Source organism: Diceros bicornis, chromosome 24 (assembly GCF_020826845.1).
Source record: "Diceros bicornis minor isolate mBicDic1 chromosome 24, mDicBic1.mat.cur, whole genome shotgun sequence".
NCBI classification, from domain to species: domain Eukaryota; kingdom Metazoa; phylum Chordata; class Mammalia; order Perissodactyla; family Rhinocerotidae; genus Diceros; species Diceros bicornis.
In genome coordinates, this window is record NC_080763.1 from 49,610,799 (window position 1) to 49,624,832 (window position 14,034).

The window sequence follows — 14,034 nt, forward strand, 5'->3', positions numbered from 1 at the left end:
AGAGCACCAGTGAGAGATGCTCACTCCATCTCAAGATTCAAGCTTAACCTGCTGGGGGATGCAGCCTCCCTGGGGCCCTTCCTGCTGGCCAGCCCTGCCTCTGGGACACAGAGCCCCCGCCTGCCCTGCAGAGCTGAGGAGACAGTGGCCTGGCCCCATCTGCCTCCCTCTAGGTCCTTTGGGAGTGGGTTCTGGCTCCCCTGGGCCCAGGGCAGCTGGGTGAGCATCAGGGCAGTACCAGGAGGTTGGCAGGCCCAGGAAGCCTGTTTGTGGGGCAGGCTCCCTCTCTCCCTGTGCATGGTGCCACCCTGCAGGGCAGAGTAGCCCCCTCCCACTCACGGTCCCCTGCTGCCTCCTGGGAGCCACAGCTCGGACCTAAGGGTGCCCAGGAGAGGTTTAAGTCAGGAAGGTGGCCGCTTCGGGGAAGGGGTGGGCGTTGGAGGCTGCTGAGAGAGGGGGCCTCCTCCCTCCTGGGGTCTCCCTCTGCAGGGATTTCTGCAGCCCTGGACCCCCCCACCCAGCACCCAGTGGGGGCCAGGGGGGCCAGGGCTCCTGCCTCCACCCTTGCCGGACCAGGCTGCCCTCCCTCCTCCAGGAAGGCCCCCATCACTGTTCTGGGGCCCACTGGACCCCTCAGCCTCCCAGCTCCACCTGCCCCCTAGCCTGGGGGCTCTCTCGGGCACGCTCTGAGGTGGGTGCTCAACTCGTGCTGGACAAGGCATGGACAGGGTGGGGGCCACTCGGCCTGGCCAAGGGGCTTCAGGACCAGGCTGGGGTGCAGGCTGCCCAGGGTTTGGACAGAGCCAGCTGGGCTCAAGAGTGAGCTGTGCTTCCGCCCGTGTTCTGCGGTGCTAAATATAGCAGCCAGGGAGGGGAGTTTCCGGTTACAGCCCCCTCTCCAGTGCCGGGAAATCGATGCCAGCTCCATTAGGCCCAGCAGCCATGCCTGCTGACCTGCCCCATCGGGCTGCAGAGCAGAGTGAGGGGCTGGACTGCACCCAAGTCCAGGGGCCCTGTCCTCCACCCCACCCCGCCAGTGTGGAGCCCAGCACGCTCCCCAGGGCACAGAGAGCCACCGGCCCCACCCAGTACGCAGGAGCGGTCACTCAGAGACAGTGGGCAGCACCTGCAGGCGGGCCCAGAGGGCCAGGGGAGCTCTAGAGGTGGGCATCAGGAAGCTGCAAGGGAGGGAGGAAGAGGGGCAGTGCAGCTGGGCAGAGCTCTTGCCCTGGGACTCGCTCTCCAGATGCACTGGGGCTGGGGCCTCCTCTGGACAGGGTGGAGCTGGGCTGCTCAGTACCCACTGCAGCCCAGCCCTGTGGCCCCGTGGACATACACTGCATGCCCGAGGGCCCTCCCCAGCAGCATGTCACTCACCTGGCTGGGCTCCCAGAAGGCCCCACCTGGGCGGCCCCATCTGGGTCCCAGCTGGGTCCCAGCTGGCATTTGCATACAGGTGGTGCTGCTGGAGGGGGCCCCTTGGGCACAGCCTCCTCAGGACGGCTTCAAATGCCAGGCCCAGAGGCTGTCTGCACTACTGCTCCCAGCGGGGCTCAGCCACGAGCACTCCCCCAGGCCAGCAGGGAAGGGGGACCTGGGTGCCCCTTCATGCATGCTCACAAAAGTGCCTGCCTGCCTGCCTGCCTGGGGTCAGCATGGGTTCAGCCTGGGGCAGGGCGGGGGGAGCACAGGAGGACAAGTGGACCTCAGCCCAGGTGAGGTGCCCCCCACGCGACAATGGGGTGTCAGCAGGAGCCTGAGGCAGCGTGTCCTGCCTGGGGTCCTCCACCATTCCAGCCCAGGGCCCAGTCCAAGGGGACACCAGGGCACAGAGCACAGGTCAGGTTCACAGCAAAGCTCCTGCTTATTCCGGCCCCCGTCTCCACCTGCCTGTGGGGAAAGCCTTCCCTGGCCACCTCGCCCTCCACAGGGTCAGTGGGCCATGACCCAGGCTGCCCCCGACCCGTCCCCCAGGGCATCAACCAAGGGCTGACCAGAGGCTTTGGGGGACCAGCTCACCACCCTCAGAAAGGGTCAAGCCAGCTCTCCCTCAAGGAAGCTTCCCTGGCCCCCATCCCCCACTGACGGCCCAGCAGTGCCCGAAAAAGCACACGACCATAGTGACTGGCATGCGCTCCCCATGGTGGGCTCCAGCCACCCGTCATGTACGGAGGCCATACTGGGTGCCTGGCTGAGCGGGCGGCGAGCCCTCCTGGGACCCCAAGTACTCGAGGGTCACGGAGGGCAGCTCACACAGTCCCTGACTCTCAGGACAGGCCAGTGTGCAAGGCACGGGTCCTCCGGGGTTTGTAGGCCACATCACACACAGGCCGGCAGACGGAGTGACGCCTCTCACGGCCCAGGGGACATAAGCAGCAACTAGGGGCACCAGACCCAGGGCAGCTCTGGCTCTGGGCTCCTGGAGCAGTGCTCCAGTGCCACCGCTCTCAGCACAGGGCCCCGCACCTGCTCCAGGAGCAGGAGGCGTGTGCCCTCCGAATGCAGCCCGCAGTTCTGTGTGCCCCTCCTCCTCCTAAATTCTGGCTGCCTCAGCCCGCGGCCCGGTGCCCAGTGAGCCCAGCCTCAGACCTGCTGTGCTGCCCTCCCTGAGCACTTGGCCTGGCCTAGCCCCCGTCCCCACCTCTCCTGCCCCAAGAGGCGGCACAGCCTGGCACCATCCTCCCTGCCTCTCCCTCAGCCCCACCGAGGCCTGTGGCACTCCCCGATGCCTGCTTAGCCCCCTGCACCGCCTGCAGCCCGAGGCTTCTGCTCTAGCGGAACTGCCAGCTCTGATGGAGAGCCCCACTCCCTGGCCCTACCCCAGCCCCCCCAACCGCCCCCGCTATCCCATCGTCACAGCTCAGGGCCAGTGGACACAGGCTGGAGGGACACAAGCCTTTATTCGGTCTGCAGGGCGAGTGGTCAGGACCAGCCTCTGTCCAGACACCCTGGAGTCTCACTGGGGACTCAGGCCAGGGGCCACGCAGCTGAGGAACCACGAGATACCAAAGATGACACCAAGGGTCTTGGGGACATCCGGGTCGTAGGCAAAGGCCTGAGCGCCATCCAGGGGCAGGTGCACGACCTCAATGAGCTCACCCTCCTCGGCCAGGCCCCCGCCTGGGCCGCCCCGCTGGGCGTCTGTCACCTCTGCATAGAACATGGTCTGGCTGGAGCCGGTCAGTCCCACGCCAGACCTACGGGGCAAGACAGAGTGTGCTGAGCCACCTACACGGGCCCCGCCAGCCACCCCTGCCCCTTCCACAGCCCTCTTCACCCTGCTCCTTCCAGCCCTCTGGTAGGCAGGACCCCAGAATACTCCATCACACACCCCAGATCTTCACCCCTGGTGTAGACACCCCATGTAATCCCCTCCCCTCAAGTGTGGGGGAAACCTAGGAATACGTTGGGTATCGCTTCTGTGATCAGGTTGTGTCATATAACAAAGACAAAAGGATTCTGCAGATATAATTAACAACCCTAATCAGTTGACTGTGAGTTCATCAAAAGGGACATTATCCTGGGTGGGCCTGACCTAATCAGGCAAGCTCTTCGGCAAGGGTTTAGAGGTCAGAGACAGAGGAAGTCAGAGAGACACTGTCCTGCTGGCCTTCAAGACAAAGCAAGCCATCATGCTGTGAGGGGGTCACATGGCCAGAGCCTGCCAGGGGCCTCAAGGAGCTGACCATGGTCCCAGCCAACAGCCAGCCAGGAAATGGGGTCCTTAGACACACAGCCACGAGGAGATTGTGCCACAACCTGTGAGCTAGGAAGAGGACCCGAGCCCCAGACGAGACCACAGACCTGGCCGACACCCTGACTGCAGCCTGGCGAGACCCTGAGCAGAGGCCGCAACTCCCCCGTAAGCAGACTGCTGACCCACAGCAGCCGCGAGGTTGTACACGTGAGCTGTTGGAAGCCCATGACACGCTGTTCTGCAGCACAGACGCTCAGGACTCCAGGCTGGCTGGCAGCAGGGGCACAACCGGCAGCCCGTGCGGCTCAGGCCCATAAGAGCTCCCTACAGCAGCCCTGCAGGACGCAAGGTCCAGGCTGGGGATGGCAGGTGCCGAGGCGGCCCGGGCGAGCGGCTGGGGCTCATGGGCGTGGTGGGATGGGGGCGAAGTCCCCAGACCCAGGCCCATTGGTCCTAGGGAGTCCCATCCCTCACAGGCGGTGGCCACCATGAGGGGGCCAAGCACCCTGGCAGAGGGCAGTGGCCCGGACTGGTGCTGGTGGGAGGCAAGCGCGGGCAGCCATGGTGAGTGCTGGCCATGAAGCGGGGGTGGTAGAGGGGCCAGTCTGGACTCCAGCACCGGAGGGCAAGGGCCAAGCATGGATTTGTGGGGGGAAAGGGGAACCAGGAGGGTCTGGGAAATGTCCAGGGGATAAGGGGGACCCCGGGTCACCCCAGGAGGTTGGCTGAGGCCGGCCAGAGGCCTGCGGGGTGGCAGGCTGCCCTTGGAAATGCAGGGGAGGGAGGGGAGCAGGTTGAGGGGCTTCCATTCCCGACTCCCCAAGTCCCCCTCCCCCAGGAGGGGAGCCCTCACCCAGACTGACCTCGCCCAGCTGCTTCCTCCGCCCTCCAGCCCCTTATCTCCCGTGGACCCTTCCTGATGGCCTGTTTCCGCCGGCGGCCATGGCTTGTGCCTTTGATGGCCAGCCTGCAGGGTTTCCAGTCCTAGCTTCCGCCGGCTTGTGAAGGAGACGGGCGTGGCCTTTGGCCCAGACCAAGAAGAATATGCCCAGCAGGCCAGGCACTGCCTGTCCATCCTCACTCAATCACACCCTTAGCTGGGTGATCTCAGACGAGTGCCTGCACCATGTCACCTGTGACTGGGGGGTGAGTGGCCTGGCTCACCTCCAGGGCCAGGAGCAGGAAGCCATGGTACCTGCTATACGGGCAGCACGAGCTCTGCTGTCTATCCAGCCCCCATCAGGCCCGCAGACACTGCTGCCACAGGGCCCTCCAGTCCTGCCTCCTCACAGCCACCCCTCGCTTCCAAAACACAAGTCTGAGCATGCTGTTCTCTGCCCAGAACCCTCCTTGGCTCCCCAGCACCCTCAGGATCAGGCCATAGCCCAGAGGCCCTGCTTGTGGAACTACTGCAGCTGGGGCTACATGTCCACTTGCCCCCAAGCCTTGGCCATGCGGCCCACTGCCAGGACTCCGCCCAGGCTCACCTCCTCCAGGGAGACCCCAACCCTCCGGAACACATCCCACCCGCCTTCCTCCTTGCCAGCCCCACTGATCTGCCCACTGGCCCGACCCCTACCCCAAGTCAGGCTCCTTGGATTCTCCCCGCCCCCAGCACCAAATGCCAGGAGGCTCTGGGGCCAAGTGGCCACTGGCCGGCCACACGGAGGACACCTGCAGATAACACCAAGATGGTTGACCCTTTGGCATGGAAGTGCCATGTTTAACAGGAGGCTGCAGGCCCTGGCTCATCTTCTTCCTAGGGCTGGAGATCAACTCCAGCAGCCCACCCCCAGGCCAGGGGGACACCCTGACGAGGGCCCCACACTGAGTGGCCCCTGCCCTCTGGAGAAGGCTGCCAGGGGCCGGGGCTCAGCGTGTGGAGGGACACTGTGACACCCTCCTCCTGCGCTGGACTTCACCAGAGTCAGGGACGCATCACAGCGCCCCTGGGGCAGGGGACAGGCTTCACTCCAACATCCTGTCCTGGGAAGACAGCCCGGCTGTGGACCCTGTGGGGAATGTGCAGCAGAGGGCACCCGGGCTTTGGTGGGGCAGGCCCTGAAGTCTGGCCTCCGGGCCACACCTCCCCCTCCCCAGGAGTGCTGGGGCCACTGCCCCCACCCCGGCCTGGGACTCAGCCTTCCCCTCATTCCTGAGCCGCCGTCTGACAGCAGATCTGTGACTCACCCCCACCCCCCGCGCCCTGTGCTTAATCCCACAGGAAGTAGAGGCATCTGTCGGCAGCAGCTGCCACCCGTGCGGCCCCACAGGGCTAGGGGCCGCAGGGTTGGGGCACGGGCCGAGCACGCTCCAGAACCAGCCCCACGAGCCCCGGGTTCCGGCCTGGATCTCGATCTGAGGTGCGTTCTGTCCAACCTTCCCCCAACCCCACACTGAAAGACAAGGAGGAATGGCCTGGCTTGTACGCCCCCAGGAACAGGGCGCTCACTGCCTCGCAGGCAGCCCGTCCCGTCCCCAGGCCGCGCTGATGGCAGGACGCCCTTCCCAGAGGTGCAGACCTGTGAGCCCAGCCCCACTCACTTGTACGTGGCGACCCGGCGCAGGTCGGAGGGGGCCAGCTGGTAGCCGCACTCTTCCCAAGCCTCCTTGCAGGCCACCTCCTCCAGCGAGAGCCCTGGCTGGTCCACGAGGCCGGCGCAGAGCTCGTACGTCACCCCCGCCGAACCGGGCAGGGCCGCCTGCAGCTCCCGGGGCCTGTCCTGGTCCATGGCTGTCAGGGACCCTGGGAAGTGGCGCTCCACCTCGCCCACATACACAGCTGGTTGGGGGGAGGGAGGGCAGACCACGGTCACGGCCACATGGCAGCCACCTCCATGCGACCCACCTAGGCCACACCCCCTTATCGGGCCTCAGTTTCCCCTGGAGCCTTCTCCCCGCATCAGCATTCTGACTCTACACCACAGGGGCCTGAAAGTGACCCTGCAGATCTCCCCTCCCCCCACACCCCACTCCCACCGGCTGCACCTGGCCGGAACTGCTTCACCAACACCAGGCTCCTCCGAGAAGAGTTGAACAGGAGAATGGTCACACTGCGGGGGGGTGGACAGAGCTCAGCACAGGAGCAACCCCCTCCGCTCACCTCCATGGGGGCCCTGGCTACCGTCCTCCTGTTCCCAGCCCACCTCTTCTCCCCACAGCCCAGGAAATCGGGTCCCTTGCTCAGACAAGGAGACTGAGGCCAGAGCCCGCAGGGCCACACAGTCAGGCTAAGACCCGGACCCACTGTATTCCAGCTGGCAGGACGGGGGCAGCAGGGTGGAGACAGACATGTTGGGCAGCTGGGCAGGTCGGGGGTGGCGGCAGCTGAGGCCGGGTGACTGATGGGACACGTGGCCCCTGCTGGCCAGCTGCCTGGCAGCCACACTCCTGGAGCCATGTCGCTGCCCGGCCATTCCCCTGATGCTCAGGGGCCAGGGCACCCGGACGGTCTCTCTCAGGTCCAGGAAGGCCGGCCCTCCACCATGGTCCAGGCAGCCTGAGCCGGGGGCCAGCTCAGCCTCCAGGCCTCGGGCTGAGCCCTCAGAAAGGAATGTGAAAGTGAGGACTGAGCGTGGAGCAGTTCAGAGAACAGGAGAGCGCAGAAAGGCAGAGGCAGGGGTGGGGCTCCAAGCCCTGGGCCCCAGCGTCCCCGCGGGCATTAGCTTGCGGCTTCCCCAGTGGCCGGGCCATGCTGGGCCCTCACCTGTCATGTGTCTTCATGAAGTCCCACGACTTCTGGGTGCCGTTCTGAAAGAGGTAAGGCAGTGCTCAAGGTGGGCCGAAGGGCTGCCAGCATGGGTGGAGGTGCTCTGGGGAGCTGAGGAGGCCACGCAGACCTACTGCAGCAGATCCTGCCAGGGAGACCTGCTCACAGCCTGGGCCCAGAGCAGTTGGGAGCTGTGGCAGATCAGTGAGGGGGTAGCAGCCCCAACTGGGCAAGGAAGTCAAGGACAGCCTGACGCTCTCCAGGCAGAAAACCAGGGCAAAGGGAGGAAAGGCAGACCAGGCACAGCGTGAGCTGCCACCCAGCACGGGCTAAGCACAAGGAGCTGCAACGAGATGTACACTGTCACCAAGTGCGGGAAGGACCATGGGGATATGGGGAAGGGGCAGGTATGACGCTTCCTCATAGTCAGGGCAGGGAGGGTCCCAAGCGGGCAGAGCTGAGATCAGGTTTGCACCGCTGACATGCCCTCGGGCCGCTGGACAGAGGGAGATGGGAGGGCAGAAGGGGCAGGCTGGCCTCCTGAGAGCGCACCAGCAGCAGAGCAGCGGAGCAGCCGGGGCCGCATGGTGCCCGAGCTAGGGGGGAGAGCACCCTGCAGGACGTGCTGATTCAATGGTGGTGACTGGACAGTGGGACAACCCCCTCCCCAGCCCAGTTTCTGTCTTGGGCTGTCTCTCATGCATCCTGTGGTCCTGCTGTTCTGTCACTTTCCTCCACCAGCCTGCTCCCCCACCCTGGGCACTCTGCCCAGACGGGCTTGCAGGGCTCAGGCAGCATTCAGTGAGGGAAGGAGGTGGTGCGGGGTAGGGGCCTGGGCCGGGGTTTCAGCAGGCAGGGGGTAGGAGGGGCCCAGCATCCTGCCAGCTGGCCACCGCTAGGCCAGGCGGGCTCCTATCCTCAGGGTGAGGGCAGGCAGTGGCCATTCCACCAGCCCCGCCCCCTCCCCAAGGGGTTTCTGCAGATGGAGCTGGACCCGGTGCGCTGCCCTATGGCTGCCCATCACCAGCATGCTTAGCTTACCTGCCTTCAACCATTGGGTCAGCCCTGAGGCCCTGGCAAGCTGCTGGCCCCACCCTTGGGACTCTGACCAGGTCATGAAACGGACATGGAGCTGAGCACCAGAGACAGAAAGCACAGCTGGGGCTGCAGAGGGAGGACGCTAAGGGACAGCCTTTGTGAGGACTTCCTGGAGGAGGTGACACGGCACCAGGCCCCACAGAAGTGACGGAAGAGCATCTCAGGCAGGGGGACCTCACAGGCAGAGGCCCTCATGCTGATCCGAGAGGAGCTGAGAAAATTGGCCTGAGCTCTGCCCTAGGCAGAGGTATCCTGGAGGGGTGGCAGGGCCTGAGTTTCCAAGGGGAAGGGAGGGCGGAAGCCCTGTGGTGCGCAGGTCGGCCACCTGGGAGGCCGTTGTGAGGCACCACCCCGAGAGGCAAGCCCGGGCCTGCCCGCAATTCGGCCACCCAGGGGCGAGCCACCCACCAGGACGGGCTCCCAGGAAGGCCTGCCCCCCAGTCGGCCATGTGCCTGCCCTGCCCCCTGCCTCCCTCAGGGTGAGTGTCACCCGGGGCAGGTCTCTGGGACCCTCTCGGCTCAAGATCAAACCGTCTGTCAGACCCTTGGGTCCAGCCAAGGTGAAGTGCAGGGGAAGGTCCAGAGAGGCCCACCAAGGCCCAGCCGGCCCCTCCCACAGGACCCCCTGCCCAGTGAGTGGGACCAGGCCTGGCTCGTCCTCCAGGAGTCCTGGGAGGGAGGGACAGGACTGGAGTGTGAACACAGACCCTCCCTGAGCCACAAGAGGTGCCCTGCCTCTTGTCGGTGGGTCTGTCTGTCCATTAGATCTCCCCTGGCTGGGGTGGCCAATGACCAGAGGATGCAGATGCCCCTCGGTGGCATGCACTGCTCAGCCCCATGTCCCTCGGCCCCTGAGGGAATGCTGTTCCAGCCCCCAGCCCCTGCTCACCACAGCCTGCAGCCCACACCGGCTCAGCACTGGTTACCAGCACCCATCTGCGCTTCACAGGGGAGAGACTGCTGCAGCCTTGGGCCACAGGGGGGTGTGCCTGGACCACCCTGTGCCCACCTGCTGCCCCCCAGAGCCCTAGCTCCCAGTTGCTGTGCAGCCACAATCAGGAACCCCTGCCCCAGGCCAATGCCAGGCAGAAGGGCAGCGACCTCCTTGTCCCAACACTCTGCCCTCAACTGACCCTGGCTTCTGGCTCAGGCCAGCGCTGCCAACGTGGGTCCATCTCAGGGACACGAATTCCCTGTCCCCTGGAGCCAATAGGGCTATAGCCACAGGGAAAGCGGGGATGCGGGGGCTCCTCTCGGGCTGGGGGCCAAGAGGACTTCACAGGGTTGGCGAGAGGAAGGGGCCTAGAGAGAACAGGAGGGACATAACGCTGCAGGCAGAGGGGCACCAAAGACCTGGACCACCTCTCCTCACTGAGGGGCAGGAGGGCAGTCTTCATCTGAACGGCATGGAGAAGCGCGCTGGGGGCAGGTGGAGTGGGCAGCCAAAAGAGGGGGGCCCATGCCGGACAGAGCCAGTTCTGTAACCCAGCACATATTTCTTGTGAACCTACTACATGCCCGGTGCCAGAGGAGGAGGTAGGTGTGGTCCTGCTCCCCAGGAGATGGGCCAGGGGAGGTGACGCCCTCGGAGCTGGGCAGCTGGAGACTCCAAAGAGGTGCCCTCGGAGGAAGCCCACCTAGAGAGGCTCTCCAGTGCCCACCCAGCTCCCTCTCCTACCTCCTCCCTCCTGGCCCCTCATTCAGTTCCCCTTCCTCCTCTGCCCAGATGGAGACCACCAGCTCCAGGAAACTTTCCCTGATCCCCGGGGCGCCCAATACGTCTCTCCGCAAAAAAGGCCGGGGCTCAGCAAAGCCTCCTTGGAGGGATGAGTGGTCTCCCGAAGTGTCTCTGCCGGGGCCCCTCCCCGACCCGAGCGCCCTCCGGGGTTTGCGAACCCTGACCGGTTCTGGGGCGCTGGGAGGGGAGGCAGGGCGCGAGGGGCGGGGCTCCTGGCGGGGGCGGGGCTCCGGGCTGTGGGCGGGGCCAGGTTCCTGGATTACGGGCGGGGGCTCCAGGTCTGTGGGCGGGGCCTGGACTCCAGGGCTATGGGCGGGGCTCGCATGATGTGAGCAGGACTCGGAGCGGGGGCGGGGCTCCGGGGCCGGGGGCGGGGCCGGCGGAGGGCCGCGGACGCGCGGGCGGGCTCACCTGGCGGTAGTGCAGCGTGAGCGGCCGCAGGTAGGGCGAGGATGCGCAGCGGCCCACGGCCGCCCCCTCGATGCGTTCCATGGCGGCGCGAGGGGCAGCCGGGGCCGGGGCGGGCGCGGGCAGGGTCGGCGCTGGACTAGGGCGGGCCGGCGGGCGGGCTGGCGGGCGCGTGACCGGCTCTGGGCATGCCCAGTGCGCGCGGGGCGGGGCGGTCGCGCCGCGAGCGCGGGGCTGGCGCGCAGGTAGCACCTGCCGGGGTCCGCGCGCAGACCGGGCGCTTCCGGAGCCCCGCGGGGTGAGCGGGATGTGAGCGACCCAGCTGCGGGGTTGGGCCCGCCGGGGCGGGCGTGACAGGAGGAGACGAATGGGAGAAGAGATCCCCGGTGCTCGGGGCTTGGGACCTCACGGTCGGGAGAGGGCTTCGCGGTGCAGCTTTGGCGAGGATGAGCCGAGCGGATGGCTCCCCAACCGGCGCTGACCACCACCCCGAGATTGGGCCTTCCGGGGGCGGGGCCAGACCTCCACGAAAGGAGAGACTCGGCGCTGAAGAGAGAGGTTGGCAGTCACGGCTACGGCTGCCTTGCGAAGCAGGAGAGGAAGAACGAAGAGGTCAAGGGACCCCTGTGTGGGCAGTGTCGGGGGAGAGTGGAGGCACCTCCAGGGAGCATCATGGCTGGGAAGAGAGAAGGCTCTGGAAGGAAGGCAAGGCAGAGGAGCCCTAGTGGGAAAAGGGAGGGACCAGGGCCTAGGCGGAGCCAGGCCCTCCCCTCCAGGCTCCTAGGATGGGTGGAGAGCTGGCCTGGACAGGGACTGCCCACCTGCCCCTCGTGGGAGCAGCTGCCACTCCCTGTCTCTGGGGTTATCCTTCCTCCACCTCAGGAGCCAGCTGCTAGTCCCTCCCCCAAGAAGCCCCCCTGCTGTCTCCTCCCGCCCTGCTGACACCTCTCCCAGGCAGCTGGACTCCTTCCTTGGGTGTGGATCCCGAGGACCCCCTCCAAATGCTGCCACTGCCTCCCCAGGGCCAGGTGCTAACGATGGGGTGGGGGAGCTGAGCCCTGCACCTGCTCTCTGAACTATGGCCCTGGGGGGACAGCCCAGGTGGGGCTGGCTGTGTGGCCTTAAGGTTGACTCCCATGTCCCCGTTATCCATTGCTGTGTGACAAAGCACCCCAAAATTCCATGACTTAACGCACCCATTTATTACTCTCTCCCCCAGTCCATGGATGGCCCTGGCTCTGCCAGGCAGCTCATCCTTGGGGTTTCTTTGCAGTCATGATCAGGTGGCAGCTGGGGCTGAAATCTTTGGAAGGCTCAATGGGGTTGCAAGTCCAGGATGGCTTCTTGGGCCCATGTCTGGCACCTCAGGTGGGTGGCCGGAACAGCCCAGGCTGGCTGGTCATCTCACTGCATGTGGCCCCACCGTGTGGCTGGCTTGGGCTTCCTCAGAGCATAGTGGTCTCAGAGTAGTGGGATTCTTCCATGGCAGCCAGCTCCCCCAGCACACAGTCACTAGGCAAGGCTTCTCATGAGCCAGGCCCAGATGTCCAGCAGTGTCACTCAGGAAGTCTGGAAGGAGGAGGCCCAGAAGCATCCATCGAACACTTCCACCATGCACCGCGGGTCCTCCCTGCTCAACCTCATGCTCACAATATGGCTGCTGTGACCCAGGTATTGCACACAGACCCAGTGGCATCAGTAAAGGGGAGGGGGTGTCTCTTTTGTCAGGAAGAAACCGTTGCCCAGAAGCCCCCATTGTGAGCACCAGTGACCATTCACCTCCAAGGTTTGGGCCAGGAGGTAGGGTGCATCGCCTTCCCTGAGCACACACCATGGAGGGTGAAGCCCCCAACCTGAGGCTGGGCCTGTGAGGAGGAAGTGAGGTGGGCGTGGAGGGGCTATAGGAGAGGTGTCCACTGCCTCAGCCTCACAGCCCCAGAAGATTTGCTTTTCTTGCACACACACATGTGCACACACGTGCACATATCCGTTTTCCCTCTCGCCACAGGTGCACCTCAGGAGTTCTGGCTGATCAGTGTGAGTGTTCACTCCCTTCATGAGAGTGCGCACTTGGTGGCATGTTAACAAGTGCCTCGTGCTTGCATTTCCACCACGGGTAACATTCTGGTTTAATCGCTGCTTCTTTCCCCTTCTGTCCTTTTGTGATGGTCCATTTATGTGTCAGCGGGGCTGGACCCCAGGTGCACAGACATCTGGTCCAGCATTACTTCTGGTGTGACTGTGAGGGCGATTCTGGGTGAGATTCTCAGCTGACACGGTGGACTGAGTAACCAGATGCCCTCCCCAGTGCGGGGTCTCACCCACTCCCTGGGGCCTGACCAGAACAAAAAGGCGGAGGAAGGGGGATTCGCCCTCTGCCGGATGGTCTGCCAGCTGGAATGTCGGTCTCCTGCCTCCAGACTCACTGAGGCTGGAGCCGCACCGTTGGCTCCCTGGGGCTCCAGCCGGCCGACTGCAGATCGTGGACCCTTGGCCTCCGTAACCACTGCGTGAAAGTTCCTTATGATAGACTTATGTCTATAGAGAGATCTATATGTGTATCTGTTCTATTTTATATAGAGAGATATATATAACATGCACGTGTAGATTCGTCCTGTTTGTCTGGAGACCTACTGCTGCTGCTTATCAAGGTCCCTGCGGTCCCACACCCCACCTCCAGGTTGATGAACCTGGTCATCCTGCAATTGGTCCTTCGTGGCGGAGGCCCTCCTCCAGCCACCATGGCCTGGTGCCCCCTTCTCTGGGAGCAGGGGGTCCCCTCGTCCCCCTGACGAGCTCCTTTCCGTTAGTCAGTGGCCCCATGCCCTCCTCTCCCTGGTCCACTCCCTCGTTTTGCTGGTGCACATCCCCCTCCTCCTGGAAACGCCTCGTGAAAGCCGATGAGTTGGGACCTTATACCTGTGTGGAAACGTCACCAGCCCCTCGCCCTGACTGCCATCTGACCGCTGGTTAATTCTGGTGTGAAAACCATTTTCCCACGATGAAGGTGCCCGCCGCTCCTGGTGTCACGGTCACCGCCGAGCTTTCCTGACCCTTTTTGGCACCTGTCTCTCCCTCGGCAGCAGTCAGGTCCCCAGATCTGTGGTGCCCTGTCTCTGGGTGGGTTTCTCGACCCCCGGCCAGGTGGCCTGTGACCATTTCCGTCTGGAAACGTGCCCTTCAATTTGGGAAACATGCGTGTCACGTCTTTATTATTATTTTCCTTGACCGCTTCTCTCTGGAGCTCCAGCTGGTGGATGTTGGATTGCGTGGTCTGGATGTAGGAGATTTTCTTTACTTTCCTCTTTTATTTGTGTCTCTTGGTCCTCCAGTTCTACTTGATGGGAGAGTTTCTCAATTTTATCTTCAGTCCATCCATTCTGT

The 14,034-nt window shown here is 64.4% G+C and overlaps 1 protein-coding gene across 1 annotated transcript; it reads right to left on the reverse strand.

Annotated features, from left to right (window-relative positions):
• Window positions 1-2,880: 2,880 nt before the first annotated feature.
• Window positions 2,881-10,800, reverse strand: NUDT14 (nudix hydrolase 14). Its single transcript, XM_058567871.1, has 5 exons — window positions 10,654-10,800; window positions 7,404-7,447; window positions 6,686-6,750; window positions 6,242-6,479; window positions 2,881-3,197 (listed from the first exon to the last, which is right to left on the reverse strand). Exons 1-5 carry the CDS (start codon window positions 10,732-10,734, stop codon window positions 2,957-2,959), a joined length of 669 nt encoding a protein of 222 aa, XP_058423854.1. The 5' UTR covers window positions 10,735-10,800; the 3' UTR covers window positions 2,881-2,956.
• Between the last annotated feature and the right edge of the window lie 3,234 nt (window positions 10,801-14,034).

What these genes read in the sequence shown, in the direction of transcription:
- NUDT14 (XM_058567871.1), bottom strand. Translation starts at nt 10,734, where the DNA reads ATGGAACGCATCGAGGGGGCGGCCGTGGGCCGCTGCGCATCCTCGCCC. An exon ending in TCACGCTGCACTACCGCCAG is followed by an intron (nt 7,448 to 10,653) that starts GTGAGCCCGCCC and finishes TACCTCTTTCAG; the next exon opens with AACGGCACCCAGAAGTCGTG. An exon ending in CGCCGGGTCGCCACGTACAA is followed by an intron (nt 3,198 to 6,241) that starts GTGAGTGGGGCT and finishes CTTGCCCCGTAG; the next exon opens with GTCTGGCGTGGGACTGACCG.